At 39.9% G+C, this 19,401-nt stretch overlaps 1 protein-coding gene across 6 annotated transcripts in view; it reads left to right on the top strand.

Annotated features, from left to right (window-relative positions):
• Positions 1 to 19,401, top strand: part of map2 (microtubule-associated protein 2) — a 101,268-nt gene that overhangs the window by 74,195 nt on the left and 7,672 nt on the right. For 2 of the 6 annotated variants that reach the window (XM_086265873.1, XM_086265876.1), the window contains 11 exons: positions 1,131 to 4,235; positions 4,333 to 4,575; positions 4,846 to 4,983; positions 6,340 to 6,401; positions 7,704 to 7,835; positions 8,037 to 8,178; positions 8,597 to 8,653; positions 8,800 to 9,107; positions 12,542 to 12,676; positions 14,584 to 14,676; positions 18,298 to 18,390. In XM_086265873.1, the coding sequence (XP_086121999.1) occupies positions 1,131 to 4,235; positions 4,333 to 4,575; positions 4,846 to 4,983; positions 6,340 to 6,401; positions 7,704 to 7,835; positions 8,037 to 8,178; positions 8,597 to 8,653; positions 8,800 to 9,107; positions 12,542 to 12,676; positions 14,584 to 14,676; positions 18,298 to 18,390 (4,508 nt within the window). Of the gene's footprint in view, positions 1 to 2; positions 993 to 1,130; positions 4,236 to 4,332; positions 4,576 to 4,845; positions 4,984 to 6,339; positions 6,402 to 7,703; positions 7,836 to 8,036; positions 8,179 to 8,596; positions 8,654 to 8,799; positions 9,108 to 12,541; positions 12,677 to 14,583; positions 14,677 to 18,297; positions 18,391 to 19,401 lie in introns of those variants that run through there. The other 4 variants (XM_086265878.1, XM_086265877.1, XM_086265874.1 and 1 more) reach the window with 4 other exon arrangements.

Raw genomic sequence — 19,401 nt, 5'->3', positions numbered from 1 at the left:
GTCCTGCCCTCTGCTCTCCCTGCCTGCATGTTCCTGCATTGCCCACTGTATAAGAACGCAAGATGTGTACAAAGGAAATGTATAACTTATAAGCATTATAATTCAAGTGGAATGGCAAGTAATCCTCCCTGCGCTCTGCTGCGGCTGCAAGGCAACACAGGCTTGTTGGTGAAAAAAAGCCACATTGTTTTAACTTAACCTGGTTTTATTGTGTATTTTTGCTTATATTTTCTTTTACTTGCTGTGGTTTTCGGGGCCGGCCGTTTTCGTAGTGGTATGATGAAGTGAAGTGATGCTAATCGTGACGGTTGCTGGTTTTATTTTTTCCACCTGCTATAAGCTTCCAGATTTTTCATTGTGTTTATACATTGCCTAGTGCTGGTATGCCAGTGCTGTGCGCAGTTTTGTAGCCATGATTCATTCCTGCAACACGTGCATAAATCATTGGTATCATGAATCTGAGTACAGAGTTTGCAGGGGATTTTGTGTTGGCTGTCTCATGTTCAGTGTGGTGCAGTTGTTGGTAAAACCATCTCATCAAATGCATTTCTGTATCAGCTTAATTCCTAATTATTTCTCTTTTTTGGGTTGTTTTTGTCACCTTTAGCTGGTGACAGCATATAGCATTTATCTGTCATTTACCAGTAAAGTTCTTCCATGATTGTGCTAATAAACTGACATCTGAACATTTAAACCCTAGATTTTTCACAATAGTGAAAACTATTTAAATATTAAAAGCTTTAAACTTGACAAACTGACTAAACACTTCATTTTACTGAATGACAGAAATGTTATTTCACTTGGTATCTGATGGTTTTGAAGGTCAGCATGGATATTTCTCCCATCTGTTATTGCTTGTTTCCCATAAGCAACATCACAGTTGCCTCATGCTGGTTTCCGTCACGCCACCATCCCATTTTATCATCCATCTGTGACTTGGTGGACCGCGTAATCTCGCCGTACTTCTTCATTGATGGCCGTACCATTGTGCTGTAAGTTTCTGAGGAGAGCTTTGCCTGTTTTTGTCATAGCTTTTCCAGACCCTGGCTTAATAGATATCTCATTCACAGCATGCTAAAACAATGCATTTCTGTAATGATCGAACAGCCAACTTACAGATATCCTTTCAGCTTTGAAGATGGAGACAGACAAGCAGGACAGTGGATCCATGAGCCCTGACAGCATTGGATCAGAGAAACGCCCAGAGGAGTTTTATGAGCCCCAGATCCAAGGGTTCTTTGCTGGTGAACGAGTTGTACCAGAGAGTCCCACCATGGATATGCCATCCTTTGTACCCCCAGATGTTCAAAGTCAAGCCAAGGAACCCGTCAGATCGCTCACACTTCAGCCTACATATGGTGAGCCGATTACAGTGTCAGAGAAGCAGCCATCAGTGGAGCTGGTAGAGTTCAGCAGCATCAGCTCTCCTGCTGATTTCACATCAGTGGGAGCCAAAGTTCAAGGAGGAGACTCAACAAGTGACACAAAAGACAGATCTGGGATGTCAGCCTATTTTGAAACATCAGCCATGGAGGTTAGTGAAGGTCCTCACAGTAAAGGTGAGGGTTATTACGAACTGAGTAGAGCTGGTGAAAAGCAGAGTACTGATGATACCAGTTCTCCTGAGATCAGCTACAGCACACTTGCTGAAGCTCAAGATAAACCTGAAGCTAAAAAAAGTACAACAGAAGACACTAGGGTATTTACAGTTCCTGACAGGAGTAATGACTGCAGGCTTTCCCCAGGTAAACTTGCCTTAGAGCAGAGGAGTTACTCACTTAACATCACCATAGGAGCAATGGATCAAAGTGGCCAAGGTAGACAAAGAAACTTCTCCCCACTGGCCACAGATATCATGTCATATACCAGTGGAAGCTTAGATGACTCAGCAGACTACCTTCCAGTTACCACACCATCTGCAGATAAGCCACCATCTTTCCCTCCACTCATACTTGAGACGGCAGCTTCCATTACTTCAGACTCCTCATCTCCTCCAAGGATCACAGAGCAGCCTCCAAAACCTAGTCCTGAACCGGAATCTCCAGAATCCCCTGAGCCTCCCAAGAATACATATAAAAATGGCACAGTAATGGCACAAGACTTGCCCGAAATGCTTGACCTTGCTGGTAACCGTTCGGGACTGCAATCAGAAAACAGTGACCCAGAAATCATTCGGAGGAAGTCGATTCAATCTGATTCTTCTGCCTTAAATTATGACCCACTGGCTAGCCTAATTTCAGGGGAACAGAGTCCTGGAGCTAGAAAGAGTGACAGCCAGCTGGAAGAGATGGGTTATTGTGTTTTTAGTGAATATTCAGGGCCCATGCCGTCCCCTGCAGATGTGTTCAGCCCTACAGACACTTCTGCACAAGTCTTCACCCCGTCTGTCCTGGAGGAAAAGGTAGCTGAGCAGGCAAGAAAATTAGCAGTCAGAGATGTGTCTTTGGAGGATGAGACACAGCCATCAGGAGTTGCTGATGCAGCTGAAGAAAAAGACCAGAAAGAAGAAGAGAGAAAAGATTCAGCTGAAGAAAATAAAAAGAACAAAGAAGATGATCAGATGATTACCTCTGTAAGCGAGACACCACTTGCTCAGCCCTGTGAGCCTTTTGTGACACCAACTGTCACTGTGACACTGGAGGAAGGTGGGAGGTCAGTGAGCGAGACTGAACGGCAAGCCAGCGGTGAAGGCTCAGCGTCAGAAACTGAGATTGCTGACTATGAGAGGCAGATCCGGAAACTGGAGATGGAGGACAGGCCTCTCAGTTTGGAGGAGGAGCGAGAGCTGCAGGAGCTTCGAGAGAAGGTGAAGCTGGTGCATCAGGAAGCCTATGAGGAAGTGGATGCTGAAGATGTGTACCAGCTGACTGGTGTGGCCAAGGACCGAATTGCCAGGCCTGTTAAAACTTCATCTGCCTCATCTGTGGAGAGCAATATCGATGATGACAAGCTGCTCTCCCCAGTGCTCTCACCCTCCAAACTTAAACAAAGAGAAATGTATGGCTCCCCGAAAAGATCAGCTTCACCTGTGTTAGGCATAAACAAAGATGAGAGAGAAGATCCAGAAAAGAAAATGAAGGCAGAGCAAGAGAAAGAAGCAGTCGAGAAGAAACTTAAAGAGGAGGAAGAAAAGAAAATCAAGGAAGAGGCAGAAAAGAAAGAACAAGAAATGGAAGAGAGGGAAGAGCAGAAAAGGAGAGAGAAAGAAGAGGCAGAGAGGATATTGAAGGAAGAAACAGAAAGGAAGGAGAAAGAACAGAAAGAGCAGGAGATGAGGGAGAAATTGGAGAAAGAAGAGAGGGAGTTGAAAGAAAAGCAAGAGAGAGAGCAGAAAGAAAAAGAGGAGCGAGAGTTGAAAGAAAAACAAGAAAGAGAGCAGCGTGAGAGAGAGGAGAGGGAGTTGAAAGAAAAGCAAGAGAAAGAGAAGAAAGCGAAAGAGGAGCAAGAGTTGAAAGAAAAACAAGAAAAAGAGCAGAAAGAAAGAGAGGAGAGGGAATTGAAAGAAAAGAAAGAGAAAGAAGAAAAGGAGTTGAAAGAAAAGCAAGAGAGAGAGGAGAGAGAAAAGAAGGAAAAGGAAGAAAGGGAGAGAAAAGAAAGAGAAGAGAGGGAAAAGATGGAACAAGAGGAGAGAGAAAGGAAAGAAAGGCTGGAAAAAGAAAGAATAGAGAAGGAGTTGAGAGAGAAGGAAGAGAAAGAAACAATAGAAAGGCAGCTGAAAGAAAAGGAAGAGCGTGAGAAGGAAGAAGAGATGAACACAAAAGTTGCAGACCAGCCTGAAGTGGATGCAAGACAAAAAGAAGCTGATGCAATAAAGCCTGCTGAGGTCGAGAAGATGAAGGACAAAGGCGACGTGACGAAGGAAATACCCGAGGCTCATGCTGCCATTGAGTCTGTGGTGACAGTTGAAGATGATTTCATTACTGTGGTCCAAACCATTGATGAAGCCGAAGAGCCGGGCCACAGCGTTCGTTTCTCTGCCCCACCTGAGGCTGAAGCAGTTTGCATTGCTGCCCAGAAAGAAGAAGAAGAAGAGGAAGAAGAGTCTGTGGAGCTGGCTCAGGAAGCGGACATAGAGGCTGCCAGTTTAGAGGAAATGGGAGATGTTCCTGAAATTCCCGACTCCCCCGAGAGGGAGGCTCAGACCATAGAAACAGAAGGACCAACAGAAAGCTATGATAGAGATGAAACCACAATGGATGACTCCATTCTGGACAGCTCCTGGGTTGACACTCAAGGTGAGATCACCTTTTTTGGTTCTTCTTTTTATTCCCTCTTGTCAGCTTCAAATACACAAACTGAATAAAGTCTCATGCCCTATTTTCCACACTGCAGATGACGATAAGAGTATGGTAACGGAGCACACTGAGCCTTTGCCCAAGATGTCTAGTCCGGTCAAAAAACCTGCTGTGGTCCAGAACAAACTGGCACAACAGTGGAAGACAGAGAAACAGGAAAAGCCTGTTAAAGCCAAGACTAAGGGGGGGCGGCCTAAGGGACGAATCTCGACTCCAGAACGCAAACCTACCCGCAAAGAACCTGCCTACATCCCCAAAGAGGAACTCAAGAAGAAAAAAGGTTATTGTAATTTTATTTTTCGTCGTATGTAAAATAAAGTCAATAACTGAAGCAATAATCATTGTTAAATAATGTTCAAGTCAGCTGCTCCTCCTGTGTATCTGACTGTTTTGTATGCAGGCTTTCTTATTGAATAGATAGCTAATATTCAGTATGCATGAACCGTACACAGGCTTTCTGTGGTGTTTTCCGTATTATAACACGACTGTCTCTGTCTGTGGTTGCACTCCTCTGCTGTTGTCACTGGTCCTCTTTTCTCCGATAATGCAGCAGTGATAAAGAAGGCTGACCTGGCCAAAAAAATGGAGACTCGGACTCAATCCCCGTCCAAGAGGACTGCGGGGAAAGCAGCAGTCCGCCAGACCCGTCCTATCCAGCACCACTCCTGCCCCAGGAGAATAACCACAGGTGACACGTTGCCTTGGTCTGTCACACAGCTGGTGCTTGCTGCAGGACAGTCACCGCAACAGCATTCCCTGTCTCGCCTCCGCTTCATTTTTGTTTTATTGGTTGTTTAATGTTATTAGTTTTGTTAGTCATTTGTTTTCAAATGCATTTATTTTGTGTTTCATCATAATAAAGATTGACTTTCATTAATATTTTCTTTGGATTCATTTGTGTATTTTTTGCTTTTTTTGTGTTTTTTGTTCGTTCTCCGAGCTAACAAATACTGTCTCACTTGTGTTCTCTGTTTTAAGCATTTGTTTGTGCTTACACCTATGCTCATATATACATGTGTCTAAGAAGGCACAGCACACTTCCCTTAACTACAGTATTGTTAACTTAAATAATACTTTAATTCCTAACACATTCATAAAGATGTTATTCTTTATGAATACATCTTTCCTTCATAAAATCTTTTTTTGCAGTTTGTATCTAGGTTCTCTGTCAGCTGCTGGTGTCCAGCTGACTTGTCACAATAATGAATCTTGTCAGTAAAGAAACTATAGACCTTCACAACCTCGATGGTCTTTTAAATTACATATCCAGTTTAGCCATTTCCAACTTGTGGTATCTTCTCCGTGGTGCTAAAAGCACTTTTCCACTCTGAGTACTGAAAGCACTTTTTACTACAAGCTACTTTAATATAGTCTATGCCTTGAAGCATTTTCTATTACACGCACACTGTCACTACGATCAATGCATCGGGGGGAATATGGGGGCCTCAGCATCTTGCCCAAGGACACGTCAATATGAAGACCAGAGGTACCAGAGATTGAACCACTGACCTTCCGGATGGTAGACAGACTTTGCTAAGTGACAGCCACCCTTTAACTTATTACGAGGTTTGCTAATGCTGCTCTGACCCAGAGGCAGTTTGCTCTCCATTTTCCCCTGACGGACTGAATTCTGTGTCAGTGATGAGGAAAGCTCAGTATACTGCTGCAATGCCCCAATTCGATTTTTTTTTTTCCAAGGTTGCCTTACATAATACAAAATCCCCCATTCTGTGTGATATCTTGCCAAATCTTTGCAGAACAAAGCTGTCAAGAGAGAAACATCCAGCTCCTATAGAACATTGAATTTGGCATATTGCTTACCATGCCACATTTAAGAATGCAAAGTTGGATGTCTGTAATTTTTACATTTTATGTAATGGGAACATATTCTTGCAAGGATATAAATATGGGGGTAATCCTCCAAAGTAGGGCATTTAGAGAGCCCTAACTCCTTCTCCTTCAATGTACGAAGGTTAACGCACAAATTCTTCTGAAGTATTTTTGTTTCCCTGAACTTCTCTGTCTGTCTGTCTCCGTCCCTCAGAGGTCCTACCTGACAGTCGTCAGCCTCTCAGCGTTGCCAGACAGTCTCGTGACAGAGCATCGGTAAGTATACTCAACAAACCTAACAATGGCACGACCTCTGGCACAAAAAACACTGAGAGAGATTCCAAGAAAACTCTGCTGGCAGTCAGCATGAATGAACAATTAAATTATAGGCATAGAGAAACTCAATGGATACTGAACACTATAAACAGGCAGAACCTTTTTTTGGTGCAACATATTTGAAACTTTTGCTTTTTTGCTATTAATATGAAACCGCTAATACACATCTTGACTTCTGCAGGATCTGAAACAAAAAGCATCTCGGTAATTTAGAAAAAACAATTATCAGTAGAATCATTAAAATGATGTTATTTCCTAGGGTGACTTGCGGAGTTCAAAAAAAAAAAGTCTCAAAAGACATTAACACAATAACACATCACATCCAGATAACGCAAATGCTTTGTCCTTCCATCTACACACTAACACGGGCAGGTGTTGCATTAGTTTTTTGTTCATATTTCATGAAGAAAATTATTAATGGTGGTTACATTTTGTAAAATGTTTCCTCTTCTTGGCATATTTTAATGGGTTTTTGCACAAGTAGTGAAGACAGACGCATTTGGAGTGTTTATTTTGCTGAGTGGGTGTTGAACCAACCTGTGACATTTCTCCAGTGCCTGTGGTCGTGACTCCATTTCACTCCTCCGCCATGGTAATGACAGTTATTGTGTCTAAAAGAACATGCTTTCTATATTTCCTAAATGTCATGTCATCACAGCATACTGAAAGTGTCTTCTAATACCATGCTCTGCAGTGTAGCCCGTTGCTGTTGCATGGGCATGATGAAGATATTTTTTTATTCCTATTTATTCTATTTATCCCCTTTGTATATTTTATTTATATTTGTCTCTGTATTTATGTGTATATATATATATATATATATATATATATATATATATATATATATATATATATATATAAAACAATTCTGTAACTGTAACTTCGGTCGTTGCTGTGCTTTTTGGAAGTCGAATTTCCCAGAGGAACCCACCCGAGGGATTAATAAAGTTCTATCTTATCTTATCTTATCTTATCTTAAGAGTATCCCTCACGTTCTTAAGTTTTGTTTATTTGTTTGATATTTTCATGTCCCATGAGTTTTCAGTTTCTTACTAAAATGAATGTGCAAGAGGAGCTGCTTTAATAGATTACATAGTAAATTGTTCCACATGATTCATGAGATCATGTGCATTCATGATGCATGTTGTAGCAGTGGTATTTTCACCACTTTTTGTCATCCTGTGTTCTTTATTTTGTTTTCATGCGCCTCACCAACCACGCCTCTTTGTTGTACCATCTCAGTGCCATGCCCATCATTTACCGTTTACAAAGATCCCCACCTTCATATCCAGAGCGGCTGCCTCGCTAGATAGACCTCGTCCATCCTCAGCAGAGCCTCAGGGCTCCACAGAATTACAGAAACAAATAGCTAAGGTAGGTGGATGGAAGAGTGACAGGGTTCCTGCACAAGTCCTGGAAATTTCATACATGTTTTCATGCAAACATGAATATTATTTGCTTTAATTTTGTAATATTGCTTGCAAACGATATCTGTTGTTTCACATTGAATTAAAAAGATAAACCTCAGTCTGCCTGACTGGCCTAACAATGCGCTCCCTGTATGCTTTCCAACAGGATGGTGGGTCACGGAGCCCAGAGAAGAGGTCTTCAGTGCCACGCCACACCTCATTTATGAGTCGCCGTGGGCCCCATGACCATGAAGAGAGCTCTACCTCTATCACTAGCTCTGGCTCTACGGCTCCTCGCAGGCCCACATGTAGGGTCCAGTTCCCCTAAACTGTACAAAGTATCAGCATTTAGTTTACGTTAGGTTGTCTAAAACGAAACTCTTGATAGCCTCCAGTGTGCGATAAATGCTACTAATTCAGTCTTTACTACTGTTGATCAATTTTAGAAAAATATTTCTAGAAAGTGAAAAGCACACTCATAAGGCCTTATGCTTGATTATTTTAATAAGTCCCAGCTGACATCTGCTAATGAGTGATTTTTGCATACTCGCTCTATTTCTGTCTGTCTTCTGGCATCTTTAACATTTGTTTTTTTATATTAATACTTAATTTACTTTTATTACAAAGCCAAAATGTTATGTTGGACTATTAGCGTGCACTAAAACTCCTCTTTTTCTTCATTCTCCATCACTAAATCCAAAACTTTTGATTTTTCCCTTTCTCCAGCATTTCGCACTGAGATGAGGGCAGAACACAGGACAGGGCGAGCTCCTAGCATGACAGGTAGTTACAGACTATTTCTACTATTTCTAGATATAAATTAAGAGCATTTTGTAATTTTGTGCTGTGGACTCAAAATATTTTGAATAAAAGGAATTGCAGCCTGTCTTCACCTCCACCTCCATCACCTGTATTTGTCATCTTACCAGTTACAGAATCAGTGCGCTCACGTTCAGCTCGCAGTGGCCACTCCACCCCACGCACCCCTGGCTCAACAGCCATCACCCCAGGAACTCCTCCCAGTTACTCATCATCTTCGAGGACCCCCGGGACCCCACGCTCCCTCAGTCTGATTTGTCAGGAGAGGAAGGTGGCTGTGGTCCGTACCCCACCCAAGTCACCTGCAACAACACCCAAGCAGCTCCGTATTATCAACCAGCCACTCCCTGACTTCAAGAATATCAAGTCTAAGATTGGCTCCACAGAGAATATCAAGTATCAGCCTAAAGGAGGACAGGTAACACTTTTACTTTGTCCAGAAATCTGCAGCTTTTTTTAACTGCTTGCTAATTTTCTTCCATCTTCACATTTGGTTTTACTGCTTATTGTAGTTTCCTTTTTTCCTACCTCTCCCTTCTGCACTGATCTCAGAGACAGAAGCTGCCATGTATTTTATTTTTGTTTCAGGAAGTTACATGTAATAGAAATAAAAAGTATATTAGGTATATATAGGTAGATTTACTGAGCATGCAAAGAAACTTAATGCTTGCCTCCTAGCAGATTTTACTCAGGATTTGACCTTTGAACCATAAAGCAACAACAAAACATTCAATAGGAGGAAAAAATTGAGTCAAATAACTGTTTCATATGGATCTGCAAGAAAAATCTGTACAATATATTTACAGACCACTGATCTGTGATGAGGTCTGCTTTACCATTCCTCGTATAAATAATATTATAAGGTTTTGTCTAACATCTTCTGTCTTTTTCTTCTGCTTTAAGATGCTTATTTCCCATATGTTTCCTCCCGTCTCTAGGTCCTCGCTAAAAGTCCTGCTTTAGTCTTTTAGTTTCCCTTGCCTGCTGCTAGCTCGTGAATAATCTTGCCCATCCATCATCGTAAAAAAAAGAGTACAAAATATTACATAATGATGTTTTGTATAAGAAAAAAGGAAAATCACACGTAATTACACGTGTCCATTGGTTAAATTTACAATGTATACAATGTAAAGAGTAGCGTGTTAAACTTTTCCTTTACCTGATAGACTATCCTAAAATGTACTTCAACTTATAATGTTGATTTTAATGATATATAAACCTATTGGACATATGATTTATCATCTAAACTATTTATATGGTGAATCAAGACCTACAGCAGCTTAGCAGTTCTTTACCACTTCTAGATATTTTCAGTTCCCAGTCTGATTTTGTGGCTGTCTTCCTCTGTTGTCTCTATGTGAAGCATTAGTTCAGATATCAGTTGCTGCTGTCAGTGAAAGTAAAAGTATGCTTGCGTTAATCAGATTGCAGAAAAATTTGTCTTCAAGAGCTGTAAATGTTGCTCTGTGTCTGATGGATGAAAGCAGTTTGATATATCTGTTGCCATCAACACAGTAGACCGAGGCTCTTTTTCTCTGAGTTTAATATAGACTAATATAGACTGCCACCTGATGGCAGGTTAAAAAGTCATTTTAACATTGTTGTGATTGATTGTGAGTTTATCCCAAAGATAAACACTGAGATAAAGGTCTAAAGAATGATTTCAAAATATGTATATATACATTTTTTACAATTTTAAAGCAGTAAATGCTAGCTTATGTTATGTCAGCTTTATTTTTACCTGTGATTTCTCACCACCAAGCAGTTCTCCATCTAGAGATTTCAGTAAACAGAAAATGACATGACTATGACACCTGAGCGAGAGTCTGAACTCTGAGCAGTATTGTCCCGTAAGCGTTCCTCCTGGCTCTCTAAAGCAAAGACAGCAGTTCAGCAAAATCAGAATTACAAATCTTGTTTTCTGTTGCTGCACAGAATCTGCATTAGCACAGTGTCTCGGGGTACATTTCTTACATTTTGACAAATGTCTCGAGTCTGAAACACAAAGGCAGCACTGCACCAGGAAGCAATGTGTCTGTAGCCATCAGTTCCTACAAGCCTTTGCTGATGACCTGATTAGGAATCTAAGTGTTTGGCTGGCATCTTTATGACTTAGCAGGCCTCTGAGCTGCTCTGTGCAGTCAGCCATAAAATAGGGAGGGATCATGTTCCAAATGCCAGCCTGTCATCTGCAGGAGAAACACGCTTGAGCTTCTCTGGGGGGGGGGGGGTTAGCATGTGTACAGCATTACTGTTTATGCTTTGTCAAAGTGTTCCTAACTAGCTTCATCAGTGTTTGCAATGTAAATACTCAATTATACAGTCACATCACTCACTGTGGATGTGGAAGTGCTTGGCCAATATTTCAGTGTGGATTTTGCTCCACTGTGTGTTAGTTTGCTTGTGTGTGATTTTGAATACGTCATGCTTTTGTGTATTTCTTATCTGTAACACAGATAGCAGATACATTGACTAGGGGGTTATCTCCCTGTTAGATAGACGCGGCTATTTATCAAATGCATCTATTGAATTTGCACAGATATCTGATCCTTAATGGGAATTATTCTCCTTATTGTGTAGTTGTTCCTTCTGATTACAGGTGTTTGTTTCACACATGAGCATGCTGTCTTCAGACAAAGTCTTTTGTTTTTGGAATCAGCATAGATTAATGCAGTGCGTTATTCGTCTTCAGTGGTAGTTTGATAAGTTGTTGAGGTTCAGAGGTCTATGTTTATGCCCATAAATGAAACTGAATATAATGACTGATATCAGTACTGATATTTGGTGATTTAAAAAGCTAATATACTGTAAATATGTTCTTTAATATTTCTTTTAGCCACACAAAACATTTGTTTTGTGTGGCTAAAAGAAATATTAAAGAAGTTATTTGTGTAGTTATTTGTCATTGTTTTATTATCACAGCAAATCATGGATTACTCAACGCTCAGCTCGACTCTGATCAGATCAGCTGAGATCTTGAAGTTGCAGAGTGCGCACTGGTGGACCATCAACACCCATAACATTGTTAAAGGATATTTCTCCTGTCTCATCTCTATTTTTTAAAATGTTAATTTATCAGCAGTTATAAAGAGTGATACTTTTTATAATTTCGGGCTATATGTCGGGCCTACTGACACATTGGTCAAATTGTATTAATCTTCACATTTTAGTTTAGATTTAAAAGACACCTTGATGCATATTAATAGAAGCATTTATAATTATACAATTACAAATCTATCCATCCATTTATTTTCTTACCTGCTTACCTGCCTTGGCTGCTATATAGTGAGAAGCTTGGCAAAGAATTATCATATATAATGATCTTTAACACTTGCATTAATGCTCCTGTTAATGTCTCCAAGGTTCTTTTAACAAAAGCAAATAACTTGAGAATATCATTGAGTGTTAATTATAAGAGAAAAATGGAAATACAAATAGAAAACTTTAGGACATTTGAATGAAACAAATGATTGATTAAAGTATTTGTTTAACTGGAGCCTTTATTGCAGTACAGTGTTATAAACATTCATTGTTGAAATGGTCCTCTAGTGTCACTATTGTACCACTGAAGTAGTACAAAATTATAGATAGCGCATAATTTTACCTCTTTTTTTAAACTTAATGAAAATTAAAAAGCCAAACTAGTGTGACAGCATTTATATTGTTGCAAATATTTATAGACAGTAGTCACATGACATGATGGAAGTGTACTCCTCACCTTAATATTCACAGCACCCTCAAAGATCCAAATAGTGTTACTATAAGTAGCTCCTGTAGTGAGCCTCCCCCAGCCCACAGCAATATAGCAAGCCTATACTCAGCTACTGACCTGTCTAATGACTGTCCTCATAGAAACAGAAGGACCCAGATGGGCCAACAGAGGCCAAACGCAGGGCCTCTTTGATCTGGAAGTCAGTGCTGCGCCTCATCTCTGTTACTCTGTGTCTGTCTGCGGTACACAGCGTGACCTGGACGCAGGACCTGCTGGTATACCTTATCACTTTTAATTATAGCACTTTGAATAAAAAGTCTGGAAACCTTTGTCCCAGTGGAATAATTAAAAAGAAAGCATTTACTATGTGTAATTTTACTCATTAATATCTTGAAAAGGTAATTTGATTGATTAAATTTAAATTCAAATGAGCCATTAATATTAACAATACAAAAAACTATTTTAGAGCCAATTAATTATTACGTGGCCACTGCCTTTTGTCTTTTGATTGATTATTGAATTTTAAAGTGCTGAAGAAAGTCCATCGCACAGAGCAGCAGCAGAACGTGTTTGCGTAGCTGCTTTACATAGGATCGAACCAGTCACATCAAAAAATCAAAAGGCAGTATTTTTCTTTTTTTTTTCTTAATATTTTAGTAATCATCATGTTGAAATTGTACAGTACTGAGGAAAAGTCTTAAGCCACCCCTCATTTGGGAAATATGTACAATGATTTACTGAAATGTGTGCAAACATATAGTATAAAAAACAAAAACTGAGTTTGTACAATTCTAAGTCAACATTTGGTATGCCCACCTTTATTCTTCAACACAGCCTAAACTCTAAGGCAACCTTTCTTTCAGTAGTGTTCAGGAATAGTTCTCCAGGCTTCTTGAAGAACAGTCAAAGCTCCTCTTTTGATGTTGGCTGCCTTTTGCTCTAATCTCTGTCAAGATGATCCTACATTGCTTCAATAAAGTTGAGGTCTGGACTCTGGGGAGGCCAATCCCTGATTGATTGGGTTTCATTGTGTGTTTTTCTATTTTGTTATGCTTTTATTGCATTGGCATTGTGTTTGGGATCGTTTTCATGTTGGATAAGGAAGCCATTGCCAATCAAATGCTTTCCAGATGCTATGGCATTGTGGATCAAAATGCTAAGATACTTTTCTGTCCATAATACACAAGAACCGACAACCAGCTAAATAAGAAATAAGAAAAAATTTAGCCTCAAACAAAGATGGAGCCTCTAAGAAGTTTTACAGATGGCTATAGAAACTCACTGTTGTACCTACTGACTATTTTAACCAATAGGTTCATCGTGTTCATCATGTTCTTCCTTATGAATGGCATCTTGGCAACAAACCTTTCATTGAGACCAATTCTGATGAGTAATCAGTAAACAGTAGATGGATCAACTGAAAGATCAAATGAATCTCTCGGGTCATGTGTCAGGTCTTTGGTGGAATTTTGACTTTCCGATACTGTTCATGTGTTCAAATAGTCTTCTTCTTGTGCAGTTTCCTCAAACTTTTTAAGAACACACTACACACCATGCTGAGATGTGTTTTTGTGACAGCCTGCTAGTAACAAAGAGCCTAAAGAGACAATTTAATTCATGTATTTATTTATCAGTTCATTTATGTATTTATTCTTTGAAAAGTTGTCTGTTATTTGTTGATAATACCTGGGTCCATCTCTTGCGTGAGGTGCCTTATTTATGCTGAAATTATTCATTAAAACTATGAAAGATCTCTGGAAAGCCTGGTGAACTATTCCGCAGGACCATTAAACATTACAAGAAAGTCTGGCTTCAAAGTGAAAGAAAATGTGAAGAAATGTGCGTTGGCTTGAGACTTTTCATAAAGAGAAGTCAAACAAATACTCTGGTTGGCAGACTGATGACTCATGGGAAGAAAATTGAAAAACTCTATTTGTTTCAACATGAATGCAAGAGGTACAGAAAACAGTTAAAGAAAACACAAACTTGTGATTTCTCATTCTTTAAAGCATTAATCATGCTCCAGAACAATAGAAATGTGTGCACTGACACTTTTTCAGTATGCTGATCATCAGTATCCTGTAGTCCCTAGAGTATTAGTGCGATCAAGCATACGAAGATAATACACAGTCATTCCTATCTACCATTTAAGAGGTCCATATATCTCTGCATGTTTCCATAGATTCATATTTTAAACAAGAGGCAGGACTTCACCCCATCACTGTCAAAGTGCAGCTCCAAGGATAATCTGAAGCACTCTTCTCGTGGAGCCAATGTATGTACCCTTCAAGCTTTGCCTTCCTCATTAAGAGGATGGGTGAATGCCTTATACAGGGAGTGCAGAATTATTAGGCAAATGAGTATTTTGTCCACATCATCCTCTTCATGCATGTTGTCTTACTCCAAGCTGTATAGGCTCGAAAGCCTACTACCAATTAAGCATATTAGGTGATGTGCATCTCTGTAATGAGAAGGGGTGTGGTCTAATGACATCAACACCCTATATCAGGTGTGCATAATTATTAGGCAACGTCCTTTCCTTTGGCAAAATGGGTCAAAAGAAGGACTTGACAGGCTCAGAAAAGTCAAAAATAGTGAGATATCTTGCAGAGGGATGCAGCAGTCTCAAAATTGCAAAGCTTCTGAAGCGTGATCATCGAACAATCAAGCGTTTCATTCAAAATAGTCAACAGGGTCGCAAGAAGCGTGTGGAAAAACCAAGGCGCAAAATAACTGCCCATGAACTGAGAAAAGTCAAGCGTGCAGCTGCCAAGATGCCACTTGCCACCAGTTTGGCCATATTTCAGAGCTGCAACATCACTGGAGTGCCCAAAAGCACAAGGTGTGCAATACTCAGAGACATGGCCAAGGTAAGAAAGGCTGAAAGACGACCACCACTGAACAAGACACACAAGCTGAAACGTCAAGACGGGGCCAAGAAATATCTCAAGACTGATTTTTCTAAGGTTTTATGGACTGATGAAATGAGAGTGAGTCTTGATGGGCCAGATGGATGGGCCCGTGGCTGGATTGGTAAAGGGCAGAGAGCTCCAGTCCGACTCAGACGCCAGCAAGGTGGAGGTGGAGTACTGGTTTGGGCTGGTATCATCAAAGATGAGCTTGTGGGGCCTTTTCGGGTTGAGGATGGAGTCAAGCTCAACTCCCAGTCCTACTGCCAGTTTCTGGAAGACACCATCTTCAAGCAGTGGTACAGGAAGAAGTCTGCATCCTTCAAGAAAAACATGATTTTCATGCAGGACAATGCTCCATCACACGCATCCAAGTACACCACAGCGTGGCTGGCAAGAAAGGGTATAAAAGAAGAAAAACTAATGACATGGCCACCTTGTTCACCTGATCTGAACCCCATTGAGAACCTGTGGTCCATCATCAAATGTGAGATTTACAAGGAGGGAAAACAGTACACCTCTCTGAACAGTGTCTGGGAGGCTGTGGTTGCTGCTGCACGCAATGTTGATGGTGAACAGATCAAAACACTGACAGAATCCATGGATGGCAGGCTTTTGAGTGTCCTTGCAAAGAAAGGTGGCTATATTGGTCGCTGATTTGTTTTTGTTTTGTTTTTGAATGTCAGAAATGTATATTTGTGAATGTGGAGATGTTATATTGGTTTCACTGGTAAAAATAAATAATTGAAATGGGTATATATTTGTTTTTTGTTAAGTTGCCTAATAATTATGCACAGTAATAGTCACCTGCACACACAGATATCCCCCTAAAATAGCTAAAACTAAAAACAAACTAAAAACTACTTCCACAAACATTCAGCTTTGATATTAATGAGTTTTTTTGGGTTCATTGAGAACATGGTTGTTGTTCAATAATAAAATTATTCCTCAAAAATACAACTTGCCTAATAATTCTGCACTCCCTGTATAATTCTAGTTAGTCCAATTCCCAATAAATATTTTGATACATATCTCTTTAGGTAGTGTACAACATGTTGCTTCTTGTTGTGTTGTGCAGTATATGGGTAGGTTAATAGTATCAAAGTGAGCTAGTTTGTATATTACCCCCCTTTTCACTGTAGTTTGGCTCTCGGTTCTTAATTTTAGATACAGTTGTCTCTTTTCAACTATAGTTCAAGGGGTGACAAATGTCACTTGTATTATAGGTTATATATTACTGGCATTATGAATGACCAACAACAACATAGCAAGGAGGATGCATGCTTCTGACTTTTTTCTAATATTTAGCCGACTGTCTAGCACAAAAATGACCTGATGGTTAAGAGAAAGATCCACTCAGTTGACTATAGCCTTAGCTAAAATGCTAAAGTATACTTGAACATGCAGTCCTGTTGGATCCATATGAATACTGTAGCCTAACTTTTCTTTAGCACTTTACCCCAAAAAACCCCGTCATGTATCTGTGATTAGTTTGACATTTAATCCTGCACTATTGTGTGTATTAGGTCTAGTCCTACATTTCGTGTAGAATAATACGAATAATAGTGAGTCGACAATAGATTAAATGTGTTTTTCCTTCCCCAGAAATCTCCCACTAGTTGAGTTCTCTTTTTCTTTCTATCCTCTTCTTCTATTTTTTCCCCTTTTTCCTCCATTTATTTCCTTCTGAGGGTACATAAAATGCTTGTTTCCTCACTTTAGTTTATCCCACAATTCTAGGTCACATGAGATATAATAGGTCACATGCTATGCTATAGTGATGGTGCTTTGTGGCAAGACGAGGTTTGCATATCTTGTGGATATTCTGTGGTGTTACAAGCATGAATAATCTGCTCTCATTATTCATTTAGTTTGCTACCTTGTGTTTAGGTTGCATTAAGAAGAAAGACAAAAATAATTCCTCTTTTAAAGAAGGGGAATAAATTCTCTGTTATATTTAGCTATTAAAAATTTATTGATAGTGTAACATTTTACTGGCAGTGGGTGGAAAGTTATGGTTCGATGTCCATTTATAGGTCACGGGAGCTGTTTAATGAGACCACTTGTGCATACCCGATGTTTGAAGGGAAGTAACAGCAGAAAACCTTGTGCTAATTGAGAACTGAATGAAAACACTTCCTCTTTGTCTATGTCTGTTGCATATTAAAGAAATTCTCAATATAGCATAAGAAAGGACGTCTGATCCCCCACAAATGAGATATTCTTTATATGTTCTTTATTGCCTCTGGTTGTCTTGAGCCCATCGGCACATAAGAATTGTTCCAGCAGTGTTTTGAACCGAGACTGATTGTCTTCCATATTCTTTGAACAGATGTCCACATATTTGAAAGCACTCCTTGTGTTTCATTAAGCGGTGAAGGAAAAGGAAAACAGTTCAGAGGCCACATACCCGAAAGTCTCCGTTGTCCTCATCTTTTCTAATTCACAAAATGTGTAAGAAGTGTATGCACTGTCACTTCTTTATCTGGTGTAAACCCCCATTGCTTTTGCTGTGCTGTCGTATAAAAATGAAAGCTATTTATTTGTTGTTTCAGTACTGTTCCAACTCTGCTTCGTCTGCATCTCACTCCTGCTTTTTCTCCTTGCAGCTACAGAGAGTCAGCACACGTCACAGCACACTCACATGTTCATCATCCTCAATCCCTAAAGTAGTGGCCTCAAATCAAAGAACTTTCAATTGTGTTTTTAGCTTCTAAAGGTTCATCAGTTGTTGCATTTTGGTACATAACCAAGGCTCACAGACTGTCACAGCTCACGCCATGAGTCAGATCAAATTGTCTTTTCCTCTGAGCTTAAAGTGATCGTATCAGTTGAATGATGTTTGTCCTGGGCAACAGGGAAACTACTAGTCCAATTGTACCGCCAAACACAGTCAGACATCTATTTAAACAGTGGGAGTATACAAACTGTTTAAAAGACTTAAGCCCAAGCGTTTTCCCACCTCATTCCTCACCTCCACCCTGCAGGTTTTCATCCCCAGTGTTAAACTGGACTATAGCCATGTTCAGTCTAGGTGTGGGTCCTTGGACAGGCGTGGCTACTCGGCAGGAGGTGGAAACGTGAGTCTTGTGCTGCAAGCCCATTGTGTCAGTGTTGTTGTCGGTATTATTTATGTGCCGTGCTGTGCTGTGTTTCCTCTGTTTCCTCTGTGTTTTCCTGTATTTTTATTTTGCCTTACTGTTTCTCAGTTTAATAGTTAAGTCACTCATTCATTTGCAGTGCTCTTACTAGACTGCTCTTCATCTTTGCATTATTCTCCACCAGTGGTTTGTGTCCTGCAAGTAATGATACCAAGGGCTGAATGTGTCTGCCTCCAGAACCTGACATTTGACTAGTCTGCTGACTTAGCTTCTAAGGGCACTAGCTAATATTAGGATGTAGCCAAGTTATCAGGAGATTAGAAAAAATATATCCTTTTTAAAATGCGGGCATGTTAAAAAAAGCTAAGTCTTCGTCAGATGATAGCCAGTGGTTTCAGTATTGCATTTTACCAAATGCAATGTCTTTATGATCCCCATCTTGACTTTGTAACTGCATGCAGACACAGCCTGCTTGGACTACAAGTTCAAAAACAAAACAAAACAAATAAACCCAGAAAGCTTCTGGTACCAAAAGCTCCTTCCTGCTTGTACATATTCATGTTTGTCACACTTTTCTGCTTAATGCTTTTCTAATCCTATATTGTATTTTGTACTGGACAGAGAAGCTCATCAAATCTTAATGAATTTTCTTTATGTACAATGAAAATAAAGCTAATAAAGGCCTTTCTTCTTCATATGCAGAAACACACAGAAGAGAAAGTAGACTTAGTGCTTAACAAAATTAGCCCACTCATTGCTAGCAAAACTCTTGCCAGCATCTCTCATCCACAACAGGTAGCACGCTGCATGAAGCACTTGATTAAGACTGATTACAGCCATCTGAAGGCAGCAGGTATAGTGTGCGCTCCATCTGCAGTTTCTGATTTGAATAATGCACATTAACAATGCACAGTTATGCAAGCTTAATAACAATGAGACAGTTAAAACTTATCTCTTGACTTTATATCACTTCCCTCAGAATGATCTGTT

The sequence above is a fragment of the Aulonocara sp. 'chitande type north' Nkhata Bay genome, linkage group LG16, assembly GCF_057382095.1.
Source record: "Aulonocara sp. 'chitande type north' Nkhata Bay isolate Kocher_YH1m ecotype deep benthic linkage group LG16, A_spYH_male_GT1.1, whole genome shotgun sequence".
Taxonomy (NCBI): Eukaryota; Metazoa; Chordata; class Actinopteri; order Cichliformes; family Cichlidae; genus Aulonocara; species Aulonocara sp. 'chitande type north' Nkhata Bay.
This window is presented reverse-complemented; position numbering and strand designations above follow the sequence as displayed.